The 18,007-nt window shown below is 43.0% G+C and overlaps 1 protein-coding gene across 1 annotated transcript; it reads right to left on the bottom strand.

Moving 5' to 3' along the window:
- Nucleotides 1–985: 985 nt before the first annotated feature.
- Nucleotides 986–17,637, bottom strand: LOC306821694 (transient receptor potential cation channel subfamily M member 7-like; the record flags this gene model as incomplete). The annotated part of the gene is made up of 8 exons (XM_079340249.1): nt 17,424–17,637; nt 9,396–9,475; nt 8,273–8,311; nt 6,538–6,745; nt 5,926–6,139; nt 3,832–3,956; nt 3,474–3,645; nt 986–1,164 (listed from the first exon to the last, which is right to left on the bottom strand). Exons 1-8 carry the CDS (start codon nt 17,424–17,426, stop codon nt 986–988), a joined length of 1,020 nt encoding a protein of 339 aa, XP_079196375.1. The 5' UTR covers nt 17,427–17,637.
- Between the last annotated feature and the right edge of the window lie 370 nt (nt 17,638–18,007).

The raw sequence follows: 18,007 nt of genomic DNA, 5'->3' as shown, positions 1-18,007 counted from the left end.
TTATGATGTGCGCACCATGTGCAGAGGCTATATTCTTCGTCGGTGCGGGTTCAAATCTGGCTGCCTCTGCTTAAGCTTTCCTATCCAATAAAAGGCCCTACTGGCAAACAGAAAACACAATGAGGCAGTTTCATTACACGCGTGGAGATACAGTCGACGCTCGCTCAGATCAGCTCATCCAAACTTCTCACAGATAATTTACTAAAAAAAAAAATCTGTCGAAAGTGTGAAAACGCCAAAAGTACAACACAGAAAATGTATAAACACACAGATCACATTTAGATGAGAGGTATCATTTGATAGATTTGATCACAATAACATCAGCTGTCTAAGGTAAACTAAGTCACTGTGTGTGTTTGCTGGAACTTTGTTCAGAAGAAAGAAGAAGAATAACAACAACAACTTATTGTGCTCATAAAAACTTCATTGGCCGATTAAACTTTTAGATATTCTTAGATTGTTTTGGGGCTTTTTGCCTTTATTTGACAAGACAGCTTGAGGAGAGGAAAATGTGGGGACAGAGAGTGGGGGATGGCACACACCACATATGGGCCGGACTGGGAGTGGATAATGTGACCAGTGGGACAAGGACTGTGCCTGCGCTGAAACTGAGCTACAACAGCAAGTTAAATAACGTTGAACTAACTGCACTGAAGATGAACTGTTTTCCAACAGAGCGGGCTGACGGTTTCTTCAGAGACGATAAAGATGAGAGTTAATAAAGATGCTGCCATCATTAATCATGGACAGAAGCATTCGGCTTTTTTAATCCTTTAAATAGACCATCTATTTTTAACCAGATTAATTAATACTTATTGAAACATTTGTTGAAACCTCAAACATCCATCAGCTCTCCTCCTGTTCTTTTACTTCTTCTATTAAAACATGACATTAGAAAAGGAAATGGAGATCTTTGGCACACCAACTAAGGTCATCCTCTGCCTGCTTCCGTGTGTGTGTGTGTGTGTGTGTGTGTGTGTGTGTCCTACCCTCCCTCCTCAGTCTGCTTGTGGACGTAGGCCAGTATGTCAGCAGCACGGCCCGTCCCCTCGCACACAACCACAGGGACCGGAGGGCTCTCCTGAAGATACTCCAGGACAGTCAGGATCACGTTAGGCCCCCCCTCAAAGATCAGCGCAACAACAGGAACCCCCTGACCGATTCCTACGAAAAATGAGAGAGAGAGAGAGAGAGAGAGAGAGAGAGAGAGAGAGAGAGAGAGAGAGAGAGAGAGAGAGAGATGACATGCAGAAATGGAGCCACAAGTTGGATTCGAACCCGTGCCGCTCCCCAATTCACCAGTAAGTTTTGACCCGATGACGGTTTGAAGAAGGTTCAGATGATAAAGGCTGACTCGCTGTTATCAACTAATTTCCACCAGGCAGAGCCAAACCGCCTCACAATGAGGGGTGACATATTAAGACTTATCTGAAGAGTCATACACGACTCTAATGAGTCTATGATTTTATTAAGATTCTGAAATAAATTCAACTCAGCTGTCATGAAAATCCCCAGGTGTGGAGGGAGTGTGACACATTACGTATATTTAGTTTTTTGTTCATAGTCACTTACACTTAGTAATGTAAGACAGGTTGGTTACCATGACAATGGACTTATCTTTAATCCTGTGTAAATGCATAAAACGTCAGTTCCTCAGCTGCTTGATTCTGTGTCCGAAGGCCAACTAACCCCCAGCAAGTCCCGTGTAAAACTGTGTGTGTGACTAATCTGTTCTGATTCATCTCAGGCCCAATGAGCCAGACTAACAGGTCTGCAGGATAAAACTCACAGGTGGGAGCGATGTAGAAGTTTACTAAGAGGCTAAAGTCCTACAACGAGATTAATCAAAAGTTTGATGTCATCATTTCTAATAAGGAAACCTCTGATGTAGAGCTTCTTCAGAAACCAATGGGTGGCAACACTCAGACCATGTTTGATACAGGCCGTGGTTTATATGTGCGTTTGAGGGGAAAACAGCAGTACATTAAGGTTTGCTTAAGTCTCTAAACCAATGGTGTCCAAACTTTTTTTCTTGCAGGCCAAAATTGTTGTTTTAAAATCGCTTGCGGTCCACAGATTTTGTGTTTTGTTTTTTTTTAAATAATTTTGTAAGGAACCGTTTGTATTTAGACCTCTACAAAAATAAGGTAAATACACAAGTAATTAAAGTGACAAACTATTTTATTCTAATTTTTTTGTAAAAACAGTCAGACTTTGTAGATCAGAATCAAAAGTTTTTTGTTTTTTTCCTCTCAGAATCAAGTCTGTAATGTGGTTAATGTTTTTGTAAAGCTTTCTGTATTTAGCTCAGGTTATTAAATGGTTACACGACAGTCTGCTTGTTTGCAAAAAAATGAAAAGGTTCATTTTCATCGTTAATAAATAAAGTGTAAAATCTTAATGAGGCTGCGGGCCAAAATCTTCTGATTCTTTGATTGAAGTCGGGGGCCGCAAAAAGTCCCCTCAAGGGCCGGAAATCGGCCCCGGGCCGCACTTTGGACATCCCTGCTCTAAACAGTTGGTGAAGAAAGAGCCTAACTCAGGTCTCTGTGGGATCACAGTCCGTATGTTAGCTTCGTGCTCAATTTCTAAACAAGAAGCAACATTTTCAGGATTAATGCAAATTACAAGAAGGACATTAACAAAATACAGAATCAGTGTTTGCTGTCCGTCTGTATGAAGAGTTATCTGTTGATCTTTACTAGCTCGGGTTAAACATGCTAAATTATGTCCAGGAAGAAGTTTATTCGTTTTGATGAACAACTTCAAAAGTCTGTACAGAAAATTACACTAAAACAATGTTTCTCATGATGAACAATCTTTGGTTATCTTCTGTTTAAACACTGACCAGTTGTAAAATGTATTTATGTTATACTATGGATTTCAGTGGCTTACATTGTGACTTGGAGGGAAGGAGCACATCAGTCAGGGAAGTGTTTTGTTTTTGCCTCAGAGAGGATCCCCAGACTGCACATTTGAAGGTAATCCCATATAATCTGTTGTTGCTCTGGCATCCAAGTGATAAAAACTATGCTGCGTTTCATTTGATTTGGAAAGTTGGAAATTTCAAGTTTCCAGTTGGAAGTGTCGAATGGAACGCCGTCTGAAGTCGCAATTCTGACTCAGAAACTCTGAGAAGAATCAGTAGCCCGAGTTACATCCAACATGTCTGCTACTACATCAACTGTAACATTAAAGCCGAAAATATAGTGTTTATTAACCGCTTGCTTCTCTTTTTGTGTGATTAAATCAAACACACCGAGAGTATAGTGACAGTTCTATCTTTGGACTTGTCAGTTTATTTTCACGCACAAACTATCACGTTGTGTGTTGTTATTGTCAGGTATCAGCTAACAAATCAAAAGGTTCTTCTGGAGGCGTCCATGTTGCTTTTCCGACTTGCAACTGGAACACGCTCAACTCAAGTGTGACGTCATTCCCAGGTCAACTGAACGTAGCACTACTGAACTTACGTGCATGTATTCTTTGGAGGTTGATGTGTTTCTCCAGATCCCGCCTCAGTTTGACCTCAGCGCCGTACTTGCCCACAGTCCCATCATCCACCAGGAGGAAGTGAGAGTGCAGATTGTTGAGAACATTTAGTTTGCTGAGAGGGTTCAGCAGCGTCTGATAGGGAGCGATGATCTGCAGGGTGGACATGGAGGGGCAGAATTAAGGAAGAGGGGAGGGGTGCAAAGAAATGCGACTTCTGCACCTTCACAAAGCCATTCAAAGGGCGACATAATCAGGGCTTTCATGAGGCCAACTCAACAGTAGAAAGGCAGAGGGTATCTAATGTCAGGCTCTCAAAGAGTAAGAGTTGAGTCTCACGTCTCTGCCGATGAGATCGTTCCTGTTTTCAATGACTCCCCACGATGCGATCCCAATAGTGCAAATTTTCCTCGATGATCTTGAGCAGTGCTCTTTGAGAGCGTCTCCCACGTGCTTGGCCACACCTGGAAGGATACAATCATCAGACAAAGTAACCTTCATTATCTTAACAGAGGATAAAAGCTTTAAACAACAACAAAAAAACACTGATCAGTAACTTTGCATGTGAAGAGAGAGAGAGCCGACACCCTTTAACCGCTGAGATCAAGAGGCTCCATATTAGGGCAAGTCTTCAAAAAATACACATTAGTTCTGAGACTGTTGTGAGCCACAATCCTCGGCTAATGGACTTTATGGTTTCAGCAGTAATTTGTGAGCAAGGAGACCCTCCCAAGTGGCCAGGGTGCCAGAGAGGTATTAAAAGTAATCACTGGTCTGGGTAATTGACCCTGTGAGTAATGATTTAAAGACTATGTTCAGACCCCGTCATCTTAACGCTGCACTGTGGCTGCAGACACACGTTGGCCCAATGCACAGCAAAATGACTCGCTTGCAGCCCGCTATTACGAGTTGTGCTACATCAGCGCGTCATGCCGATGCTAGTTGTGCGTTTGTGTAGCTTTGTGCACAATGTAAGTGTTCATTAGGGAAAAGGAGCAGGGCTGGAGGGGACAGTCATACTTAATCTAGTCACAGGAGGCAGCCAAACCGAGTTATTTAAATATACCTTTAATATGTATTCCTTTTAATGTTTGCTTCTGTTTCTGTTTAAACAATGACACATCAGGCTCGTCTCATTCAACTCCACAGTCTCACTGCTTGATGTCGTTCGACCTGCCGCTCTAATGACGTTCTTATTTCAGGCCTCATAGCACAGCTGTATCTACGTTATTTTGATGGTTGGCTGGCACAATGACGGGCAAGCTGGTGAACAAATTCCTGAGCTTTGGGCTTCTACGTCTTTATTTAAGAATACAGTTGATAGCAGAGGAAACCAGCGAGCGAGCGAGCGAGAGAGAGCGAGAGTGAGAGCGAGGGGAATGACATGCAGGAAAGGAGTCAAGGGGCCGGACTGTGCACAGACCACCAGCCTGGAGGAGCTTTCACCCTAACCCAGCTCATGCTGACCCCAAGTTCATCTATTTCACCTGAGCGTGCAGACATCCACATTTTTAAGTCCTGGTGTATAAACCTGTAAACCATTTAGACCTGGTATACGTCTTATAAGAAAATGATGTTACAGTTAAAGCCAATACCTTTTGAGCTTTCAAATGTTTCATTTTTAAATCATCTGATGCAGAGGCCGACACTTTAGAAAGATTTGAGTAAACATTGAAAAGTTTTAGAGGGCGTTTTTTTTTTTGTATCCTTGGGTCTAAATGGATTCATGCGTTTAACTGAGGAGCTGTTAAGCGAGAGACTGGGGTCAGTCTTTTCCATCAAAGGCAACATCACACTTTACAGAAACATTTTTCTTTCTTCTATAAAACTAAACGTAACATAAATATTTACATTAAAATACACTTCTAACAAATTGTTAATTTGAATGAAAAAACAACAAATAACCGTTTCCTATCAACTCCTTTAAATATCCTCAAATCAAAAGGCATTAAAAACACTGCTCCTTTGACACCACACTTCTAGCAGCACTTTCTTAAGTTGGTTGAAGCAGAGCCAACACCAAAGCCTCGATCAAACATTTCCTTTGTAGATTTTGGAAACGTCCGTGCTGACGCACCTCGCAGTACACGGACGTAGATCTGAACAGAGACCTGAAAAGAATAGATTGCTAAAGGAGAGGCTCGTTGTCAGGAAAGCTAATCCAGCTATTTGAGGGAGTGTAAGACCAATATCTGATATCATGAAAATGGAGAATCTGTACATGGAACAAGCCACAGCTCAAAAATCAATCCATCTATATCTGCTGTTTGTGTTTCTGTTCTTTCAGACTGATCGAGCAGCCAAAGGGCTCAGGAATCTTCTGAAACTGATTGAGTTAAAGCACTTCTTGCTGGCTCTGCAATACTTTTCTACTTACTGTTTTCTACTACGAGGTGTGGAGGCTAAATAATCTCTAGGACGCAGCACACACACCTGTGTTGACCCCTCCAGTGAGGATCCAGGCCCCGGTGGTGACTGCAGCTTTGATCAGGCCCTTCCCGACCACCTGCTTGATGCGTGGGTGCAGCTCAAAGTTCTGAACTCCTCCATGGACAGAGATGAGGATCTTGGGCAGCTCCATTTGCCACTCCTTCAGCATCAGCCGCAGGATGCTCTCGGGCCGCGAGTCGTGCGCCAAACGCACATACTGCCCGACGGTTTGACAGAAGAAGAATAAAGTCAGGGTCATGTGGAAATGCAAAGAAAGCAAAGAGGAAACCAACACATTTGGTATTTCTGTTTGGAATATGACAATTACATCAAAATCTCTTTCAGTCAAATGAAAACAGACTTCTTTTTTAGCACATTAACAATGTGCACAAGAAAAGGTAAGGGTACATCCTTTGGTTTTATTATTTTATATTTTCATACTCGATTTTAAAGTTGAATACACAAGAAAGTTATTTTCCTGGAAATCAAGCAGTTTGTGTAACACATGTGCACAGGGTTGAATATGAATTATAATTGATCGTCACCTAAATCGTACAGTAAATAATAACTTGGTATCCCCTCCCCCCCCCAGTAGAGAAGAACTTGCCCTCCTACCTTGGCTCTGTAGGAGTGAGACCCTCCCTGGAAGTTGACGACACCATAGGCGTCAGTGGGGCTCGCCTCTGTGTGTTTCTCCACCGACCAATCCTCCACCGTGGGCAGCGACAGGTTGGCGTTTTCACCCAACTTCACGTCCGAGTACTTGGTGGCCAAGCTGGCTGTGAAGCCGACATGCTGCCGGACCAGCCGCCCACAGCAGCACCTTGAAGGCGACCAGAATCATTTTAATATAGAGTCCAATGATGAACCTGCATGCATGCTCTTATAAGACAAATGGAATACACAGAGGAAACGTTTAAAAACATTGTGGAGTGCCACACCTCCTGAAGGAAATTAGTATTTTCGAGGAGCTCTCAGAAAACCCCAAAACCAGACGTCAATCTTTCCTCAGAAGAGGAGCCCAAGGTCGATGGTTAATGTTCAGCAACACTGATAAGATTCTTCAAACCAATAAAATCCAATATGAAAGATAAACCATTTATTGTTGCAGAAGTCAATGGCTAATGGAAACTTTTTATTCAGGTCAACCCTCTTCTCATGTCGCGTACGAGTCCAGGCACAAAGACTTTCATCCAACATTCAATCACGTCTTCACATCTACCTCCCTGCACTGCTGATCAGCTGATTATGGGTGTTTATTCGTTAAGTAATTAACCAACCAGGTTCCGGCACAATCTCTCTCAACCAATCAGCCAGCTGCTTTTAAATGCTTCAACAGCTTTCTCTCTTCGACAGTCGCTCCGTGTGTTCAGTACAACCGCTGCGACCCTGCTCCACCCGAGCTCTGATGAAACGCCTGATCTAAAATCGTATTCAGTGACGACAGTGTGGACTTCTTTATTAAATAACTTTTATACATAAGGAGACGAGCCCGTCGTCCAGGTAAACACGGCTCAGACGGCGGGACTCTGGTGTCACACTCATTCACACAGTTATGACTCAGAGATATTTTCAGGAGGGTACACTGGATTTCTGCTGTATCTATGTGTACAGTGTTGCACATTCAGCCTTTAAAGACTCTTATATTCATCAGCAGTGTGAAACAAGGTATCTTACAAGCGTGGGTAAAAGTCTCTCAATTGAAAATAAGGGAGTCAAATCTTAATGTGTTCTTAATCTTTGTCTAAAATGATAATTAAAATGTCCGTTTGAGACAATTGTTTCCATCTTTTTTTCTGCTAATCATTTGTTTTTGACGTGGATAGAATCAGTGCTAACTGGCTTAAAATGCAAAGCCCGATCTTCTCTAAATGTTTGAAATCTGAAGACTGAAGAACGAGTACGAGCCTCACAGGACGAAGTTTTGTGTATCACTGTTAAAAAAAAAAAAAAAAGGAGTATAAAGCTTCGGCTTGGATTCAAATCAGTCTTTAACATCCCAGTCCACAGCTTTACCCTTCATATCATGTTGAACCAAAGCGCATCAGAACAACGGAGCAGTGCGACAGGGTCGGACACCTTCTGAAGGTGAGCTGGGCTTCAAGTATGCAGTTTTGACTTGTTATTATTGAAATGAATCAACAAGCCAAGCTTTTTGTTTTTACACCTGCTTTATTCACCTTAGAGGGGAGAGTGAGCATCCTGACACACAAAGCCTGGAAGTTAATTGTTTCCTGAGGAGAGTCCCTGTTCATTACAGAAGACTTTACCCAGAGCTCCTTTTTTTCTGCTGCACAGTCACAGCCAGGTTCCAAAGAACGAGTGAAACAAAGGCCAAAGAAATACTTACCGGACGAGCTGTTGGCAGATTTGGCATCCTGGAAGGCATCTGAAAAGAATCACAACAATTTAAGTATCACAAATGAAAATAAATGCGACACTTTCAAAGTAACAAAAGATTCATATGACGATCTGATCTCTCCTAAGAGTGAAGCTCTACGTAGACACGCGGTTGTTTAAGGACGTAAAGGAAGGTTATCTGTCAGCTGGGCACACCGCCCAAATACACTGGCCTTCAACCAAGAGACGGCTGTGAAACCTGCCAAGGGGGCTCTCACTCTGATCGCAGTCACATGAAGACCTGTGCTCCGGTGTGAAGTCAGAGTCCTCCTCAGAGCAGCGGCACATACTTTAGTTAGTGCAGGAAAAGCCAGTGGAAAATAATTCATGTGCCAGAAAGCTGAAGGAACAAGGGTTATCCATTATCACTGCGAGTGTGTGAGAAGAAAGGGAGGAATGCTACGACTTGAAAGAGTAACCAGAAACACAAATGGCTTACACACAAAGGATGTGGTTAAACAGTAAATGCATGCAAACTTAGTTATGTTAAACAGAAAAGGTGTTTTTTCTGATGTCAGACCAGCTGCTGTACCTTTGACTGAGATATTTCATGCCTGTCTCTCCTGCACATATTGTATACAGTGTCCCACAGGCTCAGCCAATCAGAAGCCTTTTAGGCTATTTCAACACTGCTCTGTAAGATTCCAGTTAGTCTGGAGAAAATCCTGCTGCACTTGACGAAAGAGCGCACGCAACAGCTCCTTACTGAACATAAAAGAGAGGTTAACCTTTAAACTCACAAAGCAACATGAGCGAGTGTGAAAAACTTTCTTCTGAAATAAACAGCGGAGATGTTTCAAGGAATGCCAAATAATGATTTTGGGTGAATTGATTAGAAGCAACACTGGTAGAATAGATGACACACGGGTTCACCCGTCGCTGGTCCTTCCCCTCACACTGAACGCTGTAATTACAGTCACAGACATAAACATCCAAATTACGTAGAAACAGACTCGTTTTCTCTTCAGAGAGTAGTGGTTAGGGTTTGAACTGTCTTTAAAAGCACACTGTACAATTACAACGTTTCCATGGCGACGGCCACAAAGCCCTCTGCAGTGAGTGCGAGCACATACCTGTGGGGGTCCTTTGACACTGGAAGTATGTACACACATTCCCTCTTGTTGAAAGTGCTTTCTATCCAGGGTTTCTGGGACTGTGAACAAAAACAAACAGTTGCATATTGAGAGACGTTAATGGCATCTGACGTTCCCGCTGCTTCATTATGTTTGCATTTAATGAATTCAAGCTGCTGAGCTAATTGTCCCCTGTGGATGCCTGAAATAACAATGCTGCTCTGTGTAGTAATTACATTTCACACAAACAGCGCTGAACTGTTAATCCATTGTTGTTTGACAAAGACGAGGAGAGGGAGTAAAAAAATAAAAATTAAAAAAGGACGTGAGTTTTTTACATCATTTAAAAAAAAAAAAAAAAAAAGTTGTTTCTGCAAAATGTTGAAGTCAAAACATCCACAGAGGGCAAGAGGTGACTTTTAACCCCTTCATCTCAGACCGACTTTCTGGGAATATGAAGGATTAATAAATAAAAAAATTACTTCTATTTATCTTTGATTACTGGCACCCAGGCTGCAGGTGTCTGCGAATGCAATCATCTGCTTCAAATAATCACCATTCTTTTAGAGAAAGGGTTCATCACAAAGGAATTTTCAATTTATGCCTCATGCTCCCCCCCAGTACAGCTGAGAGGGACCGCGTACAGATTAGACATTTTAATCCTTCCCAGCACTGAGAGGGAAACCTGCAAACACAGTCACCTGCTTCAGAACAAAGCTCTTCAACTATTCCTCAAACAGCAGCGTTACAGCCGCAGCAGCGTGCATGGAGGCGTAGGAACACAGGCGGCGTCAGGCTGACGCCACAAAGTTAAGGTTTACAGTTTGTCAGCACGTTGTACAATTAAAGCCATTTTGCATAAAGGAAAAGTTTCTAGTAAGTAATTATTTGCATCGATCCCAACGAGCACACAGAGCCAGCATTCACAGTGCCTCAGTGTTACACGCTGCCCAAAGAAAACGGTGGTTCACAGAGAAAAATGAGCAAACGGGTCATCCTGCGGAGCCACAGAGCGAATACCTGGAGGTCCTCCTCTTCATCTCTGTGTTTAAGGGCTTTGTACAGGAACATACCAGGGCTCCTTCATGCATCTCCTGGACAAACCACAGTCACCACAGCCTCGTCTGAGCACCCGATTATCAGCAAGAAACCAACTGATGCCTGCCTCAAAAATAAAATAAAAAAGGTCCAAACACAGCTCCCATACAGGTCCCTCAAAGTGTACGCTAACCGCACAGATCCGGCCTGAGTTAAAGGCTGAGCGATCAGTGAGGAGCAACCACTGTTAATCTGTAAGAAGGCACTCAGGGGGCAGATGAATGTGTCTGAGACAAACTAGATATTATACTTAACGCCGGGGAGGAAGAGACAAGGGAGGCGGGGGTGTGGGAGCGGATTAGTTCATGGGCAGAGGCTTCAGTGATAGAAACCCAGTTGTCTCCTGAAGACACACCGCCAGCTGTGATTCATGCAGCACACATACAGTAAGAGCTCTCTTAACAACTGATGGCATGCTCCAACAATTCAAGAGGCATCGCAGCCGCCACAGAAAGGACTTTCAAACTCCCAACATGGCTTCACGTAGCAACGTAGAGACAGGGGGTCGCGTGTGTGTCTCTGTGTAGAGGTGTGCGTGTGTGTGTGTGTGTGTGTGTGTGTGTGTGTGTGTGTGTGTGTGTGTGTGTGTGTGTGTGTGTGTGTGCGTGTGTGTGTGTGTGTGTGTAGGGGTGTGTGTGTGTGTGTGTGTGTCATAAGCAACCCTTATTATATTCTAAAAATAGCAGCATGATGAAATGATGGGAGCTGACATGGATGTGGTTGTTAGCTTAAATAACACCAATAAACTTTGTAGGTTCATATGCAGAGCTTCAGTAAATACTGTTTATCACTGACAATATTATCCTGAGGCCTATTATTGTTTTACCACGCTGCATTTTAGGTCTCATATATCTAAAGGTTTGACATGCATCTTAAACTGGCGGATGATTTCATCAATGTTTTTTTTTTTTAATTGAAATTTTGTTTTCAATAACCTGAACTCCTTGATTTACCCCGAACCAGTTAGAATCATTTAATTCAGTTATATCAAAACAACTTGTTTGGGTTTGGAAACCTACGTAGACAAACTGATCCATAAAACGCTGTGTGCTCTCAGACATTCACACAGACGTCAGGAAAGAAGACTCGGAGAAATGTTTTACTTCATCCTCCAGACTGCACGCAGCTCTTTAATGAATACATGCAAACTTAATGACAGTATTGATGATGATGGTGATGGTGATTCGCTGCCTGTCACATGCGTGTCCGATCAGCTGATCGTCTGTATTTGTGTTGTACTTCCTCTCTAAAGTTCACGTCTGCTAAATGAAAAGTGGGATTGTAGGGTGAGCTCGATCATAAACGTGTCAGGAGCAGAAGACCTTAGCTTCTTGTTGTTTTATTACTCTGCTTCTTAGACTTCTTATTTAAGAAGCCTACTTGTTATTTTACATTGCATGTTTTGTTATGTAAATGTGCTTGGCGATAAAAACTGGTTCTGATTCGTTAACTGCCTCGGACTCTAACGTGTGTGCTACGGGAAGCTGTGAGGGTCATTCAGCAGAACTTCATCAGACTGTCGTTGATCTTTTAATCGTACGCTGACTTCATAAATGTGATAATATGTATTTTAAATACGCAGCAGAGGTTCAAGAGGAAACGTTTGAGTCGTCAGTGCTCACTATATAAAACACAGTAACCTGTGAGGCACACGTCATGTCCATGTTGTGAAGTGTAGCCGGGGTAACATTTGTGTTTCTGATGTGATCGGATACTGAGGGTCCTTGACTCCTCATTTCCCCCAGCTCATTGAATTAATGACATAATCTGATTCCCTACATGAGAATTCAGAAGTCATCGAAGCGCTGACGGATGAGCCAGCAAACTCAAAGTGTTAATAAAGCCGGACTCAACCCTGCCAACCTGTTACCATGGTACCTGAGAATGTCAGGCAACAAAAGGACTTGAGCACTTCAGAGACCCTGCCAAACACACACACACTTCCTCGCTCGCTCCCTCCCTCTTCCTGATTGGCTTCTTTCTCTAAGCTCCAGGTTTTATGATTAGTCTGTTCCTGTAGGAAATCTAAACCAACACCTTTCCATTTCTCCTGGGTTCGGTCATTCTGGATGTTATGTGCTTTGCTGAGAGGCAAGTGTGTTGATGTGTGTGTGTTGATGCTCAAGTCAACACATTGAAAGGCACACATTGAGTGTGTGTTCATATTGGCATCTCCTTCAAATACACTAAATCCAAACAGCCTGAAGTCAGAAACGTTTGCCCCCCCCCCCTCGCTCGTTCTTTTTGTAACAATGAAACGAGCCTGGCTGGTCGACCTGTCGTTCCTCCGGCCCTGCCTGACGTAACACAGGGCTGAGATAACATCTGGCTTAGCCATTCTATTAGCCCTTAGAAAGAGAGGAGGACATGGGGTCAGCGCTGTAGTGTGAGCAGAAGCCAAACAGAAGAGCCGCTCTCAGCAGCCGTTGAATTTTTGTCCTCAAATCACCTTTTTTCAAAATGTCCTGGCTCCGATTGGATAAAAAAGGGGTTTCACACTCATTGTGATGGAAGACAGGCAGACATGAGGTTTGGCTTTGAGGAGACAAATAAGTGTACATTAAATAAAGAGCAAGGCCACGTGAACATTTCATAGAGAGAGCGGTCGGAGGTTTTGAACCACTGCTTCATTGCTATAGCTTTAAGCATAAACACACAAGTAGGGCATCCTGCACGGTACAGTGAGCCGAGGCTCCTGTCCTCTCTTTGCATTAGCTCACATCACAGGGGAGCTGCAGTTGTAGTGCACAATCCCAAGACGCACTAAAAGTCTGGTTCTAGACGCAGGCCGGCGAGAGAGCTGAAAGAGCAAGAGTACATCAACAGATGATTCAATAGAAATGCCAAACAATCTGTGTTCCTGTCTGGTTAGCTGAACCGTATCTGCTTCTGGACTAAAGATTTAAGGAGAAATAATATCCTGTGATTTATGGATATAATGAAGGGAATGTATGATTTTATGACAATCAATGAAGCCAATAAACAGGGGAGTAAACCAAGGGCGTTTGGTCATTTGCAGCACAGTCACAGTCATTTGATGTTATTTAAAGTCAGGCCTCTTTAAAGCAGGGCTCACGTCACGTTTATCAAAACTGAGTGGAAGTCATGAATCAAGTGTCGAACGTCTCTGTGCAGAGATTTTCCTTTCAAAGCCACATCACGTGCCTGTTCTGGGGGATGTGCACTGAGGAAGACTTGACTTGACAAAAAAGGCCAAGCTATACACTCGTATGAAGACAATGACTTAGTGCACACACGACACCCACACAAAGGTCAGAAGAGAACTAAATGTTTTTCAGGCGGTTCAATCAGGGCAGAAATCAGAACCACAATGACTCAGACTAAACTGAGAACACCACATTTAAACACGATCACTTGTTGATTTTTAAAACATCTGCACCATATATATATATATATATATATATATATATATATATATATATATATATATAAACTTTAATCGTATAATATGTCAAATACACAGACAGGGAGTCAAAACAATAACAATAGATGACCCCCCCGCCCCCGCTGAAAACAAACTGTGATAAATGGAGTAAATATAAACAGACGACACCGACAATATGTCCACCAAAGACGTAGCTAATTATTATTTACATTTTTTTTTTATAACGGCAACAACAGCACAGCAGTTTTCAGCAGCAGCTGTTTGACGTTTCCTTGGCAACGATCAACATTTCGTGTTTGTCACGGCGGCTGATGACAAGACGCGGTCTGTTGTAACCGTAAAATGACGGTTTTCTCTGACTTTGATAACTGTAGGAAATATTTGACATAACATAAGTACTCTACAATAAATTATCAGTAACATGGGTTTAGTCTTTTTTCTATGAATTTACATCTTTAAGTTACTGGCATTTCAACTGTTCCTTTTCTGATGCATATTTTTATACTAGCTCTTGATTATTGTTTTGATGCATTTTTTTTCTACACTTTTTATCTATTTTAATTTTTTTGCACTGTGTGATTTTCGTCTGCGATCCTGCTGTAACACTGTAAATGTCTCCGCTCGCGAGATGAATAAAGGATTATCTTATCAATGTCAACATGAGCAACCAAATTCTACAAATGACACCTTTAACATTCTGAACACTTTGACAAATGAGCATTAAAAGGGATACTTCACCCATTTGCATGAAGCTGTGTATCATTATAAACATGGTAGTAGTGTTGAATGGTCGTGAGTCCAACCCTCATTTTACCCCGAGAAAAATGTTTTTCTTTGCTTGAAAGTTTTCTTCATGTGATGCAAAAAGCGTCATCACATGAAGAAAACTTCCAGGCAAAGAAAAACACATTTTTCTCGTCTCAGGGCAAAATGAGTGTTGGATTCACGACCATTCAACACTACTACCATGTTTCTAATGATACACAGCTTCATGTAAATGGGTGAAGTATACCTTTAAGAATCATTTGCTTTAAACAGCATGCAGCACTAATGTTGCTTCATCGAGATGATCCTGTATTCATGATATTTTAAAGATTCATCGATCCCTCCCTGCAGGCAGGTGGAACTTTCCTCAGTGTGAAGACTCATCACGTTCACGAAAACATTTCCGTCCACTGAGTAAAGCATTTTCAGAGTTTCTCTGATGGATTGCTCATGACATAAATCTGAAGCATTGTAACCACACAATCCTTATCAATTTAAAATCCTTGCCACAGTTTACAGTAGTTTATTAAGGCCTATTAAAGAAAGATAAATGGAGGGAACGGGTTCACTGGAGTCTTCTAAAGCTGCACATTACAGGGAAGTCATGCAGTCATGAGTCCAAAGTATGACGGCTCTCCAGCGCTCACACTTGTAGCCCCGGGGAAACTCTGAGAGGCTGCACAGCGTGGGCTGATAGCATGCTGCCATGCCACCCCAAGTCCTCCCTCCAAGCAGCTCTTTAACCCACTAATGTAAAGCATGTGACGGCTATTCTTCTCAACATCTGGTGCTCTAGGTTATGCGAGCCTAAGAAAACCCAGGTTATACCGGTCCAGGAGAAGGAGATAGCAGGAGGGGGGGGGGGGGGGGGGGGGGGGGCCAAGTTACCACGCCAAACCAGTCAGCTTTAAATAACAAAGAAAACCACTTCTTTAAAAAAAACAAGCAAATCTCTCATTTTCACTGCACACAGCATCACAAACACATGACATAAAAGATACAGCAGAACACGCACAAGTCAGATGCACGCATGACCAGAAGCTGCAGCTGTGCAGACTGAGGGGAAGAAGTGGAGGGGAAGTACAGGGCAGAGCACTCCATTCATAAAATCAACAATCTGAGACCGTGAGGGATTTTTGTAAAAGCACGTACAGGGTCACAAGAAAAACTTCATCTGTCATCGTCAAACGGGCAAGTGTGTGCTGCAAACGGATCACGAGCGTGAGATAAGAGAGGTCAGTGAGGCGAGGCATGCCACACACACAATTGTTCTTTGCAAATAATAAAACACCATCCCTGATTAGTTACACAGCTCAAATAACACCGAGTGCCCTGCATCACTTTATCAGACGGTTATCACGCTGTAAGAGCAGCAGCACAAGAGCATCTCTCATCATCCACCGGTAAGCTGGGGCATGTGATCGCCTCGGACTTGCATTGTGGGAAATAAAACAGCGGTTACTCCGGTGTCTCGAGCAGAACGTAAGCGTGAGGAGTAATGACATGTTCCTCTTCTTACAGGCCGTGGATGACACTGTACTTCGGACTGTTCACTTGTAATGAAGGACAGGACACGCTGTTTAAGACTGCAACTTAGTAATGCTTTGAAATGGTCATGTAAACCACTGCAACTATAAGCCCAGGAGGGTTGGGCACTTTGTGTGCATGAACTGAAATTAAATCCAACCAATCAATGCGGTTGGTAGGTAGTGTTTCAAATGAGAAGTAGCTGATCTGCAGAGCATATCGCTGAAGCATAAACCTTTATGTTTTTATACATTCATGGAGAAAACCTAAATATTCAGTTCATTTGTTCACATCTGTTTTATTTCTAGAAGAATACACGACACATAGAAACTTCTAGTCCACATAATGGTCTAGGTATAATGTGATGGGGAGCCAGCTCTCACCCACAGTGTGGTCAAACATGACGCATGGCTTTTTGACTACACGTCCTCTTTTCTCTTCAGTCACCCTGAGCTCCTCTGGGTGCTTAGACAGCAAAGCAGGACTAGACAGGAAACTCATGAGAAAAACAACAAGCAGGCCTGTGCTCATCACGGACAGCAAATCTAGAAAACTGCAACTTACACTGATGTTTGGAGAAGGCCTTTAACCCTGACCCCAAAAAAGCAAACAGTGCGCACACTGAGGTCAAATAAAAAAAAATAAAAAAAGGAGCGATAATAAAGGTGTTATTTAAACATGACTTAAGTGTGCAGAATAAAGATAATGCAGTTTCTGCAGGCATTGACGTGTTAATGAAAACGACAGTGTGCCATGTCCAACATCTGAGACAGCTGACAGAAATGTGTCTCAGACGAGAGCCAGCTGCTCCTCTGAACTGCTCCTCTGTCCACGCTGAGTGGGTCAGACTGTGGAGAAAGGAGGGCTCTGTCTCTGTGTCTAATAAAGCCTGAGAAACCGCTGCTAACATCAGCCAGCTGCCTTAGCTAGTTAGCTCAGGTTGAGCTAGCTCTTTAGCCTGCTAACGAGACGCCCGTGTGTGATTTTCAGGGTTCAGTTTTTGGACACCGAGTCACCGTGGACCCTTTTTACTTACTGCGCACGAGCCTCGTTGTTTTGGCTGCACAAACAGACACTTAGCAAACACGACAAAATGTCACCAGGGTGTCAGCCGGGTACACTTGACAGACAGGAGCCAGCATGCCACTCAAAGCCCCCCCTCACCCGGGTCAGTCACGATGATCCTGAGCGCTCATTTAGAGGACTATAAAACAAAGAGCCGGACCACGTACCATTCTCGTCACCGTTGAGACTCAGGGAGAGCTGCGTCGTGGCTTTTATCCATCTATCGGCGGTGCTCTCGGTTAGCCTCGGAGGGAAAGCCCGGTGGACGCTGGAGAGATCCGCTTCGGCTGCAGCTCCAGCGGAAGGTTGCTTTTTCATAATTGTGCGACTCCAGACTGACGCTGCATGACGAGCCGGCTGAGTCAGCCTGCACGCGGTCACGTGACGGAGGCGGAGCCAGCGCACACATCACCTTCACTTTAATCATCCCAGCAGGCTTTATTCTAACACATCACCTTCACTTTAATCATCCCAGCAGGCTTTAATCTAACACACACAACACGAGAAGGAAGGACACTCATTATTTAGACTGTTTGAATAAAATAGAGATGATAAAATTAGCAATAAGTACTAGGCAGAACTGGAAAGATAAGATAAGTGACTTAAACATGGAAAATTAAACAACATGCACAGTCACTAATGTTTTATCAGTGTGGATGTTGGATGTTGCACGTTGCATTTATCGGGTTCAGTATTAACAAAAGGTGTATTGTCATTATTTTAACTTCCCTTAAAAAAACAGTGACTGCCA

Source organism: Symphodus melops, assembly GCF_947650265.1.
Source record: "Symphodus melops genome assembly, chromosome: 3".
In the NCBI taxonomy this organism is placed as follows: domain Eukaryota; kingdom Metazoa; phylum Chordata; class Actinopteri; order Labriformes; family Labridae; genus Symphodus; species Symphodus melops.
Note: the sequence above shows the minus strand (reverse complement) of the source record. Positions and strands in the feature narration are given on the sequence as shown.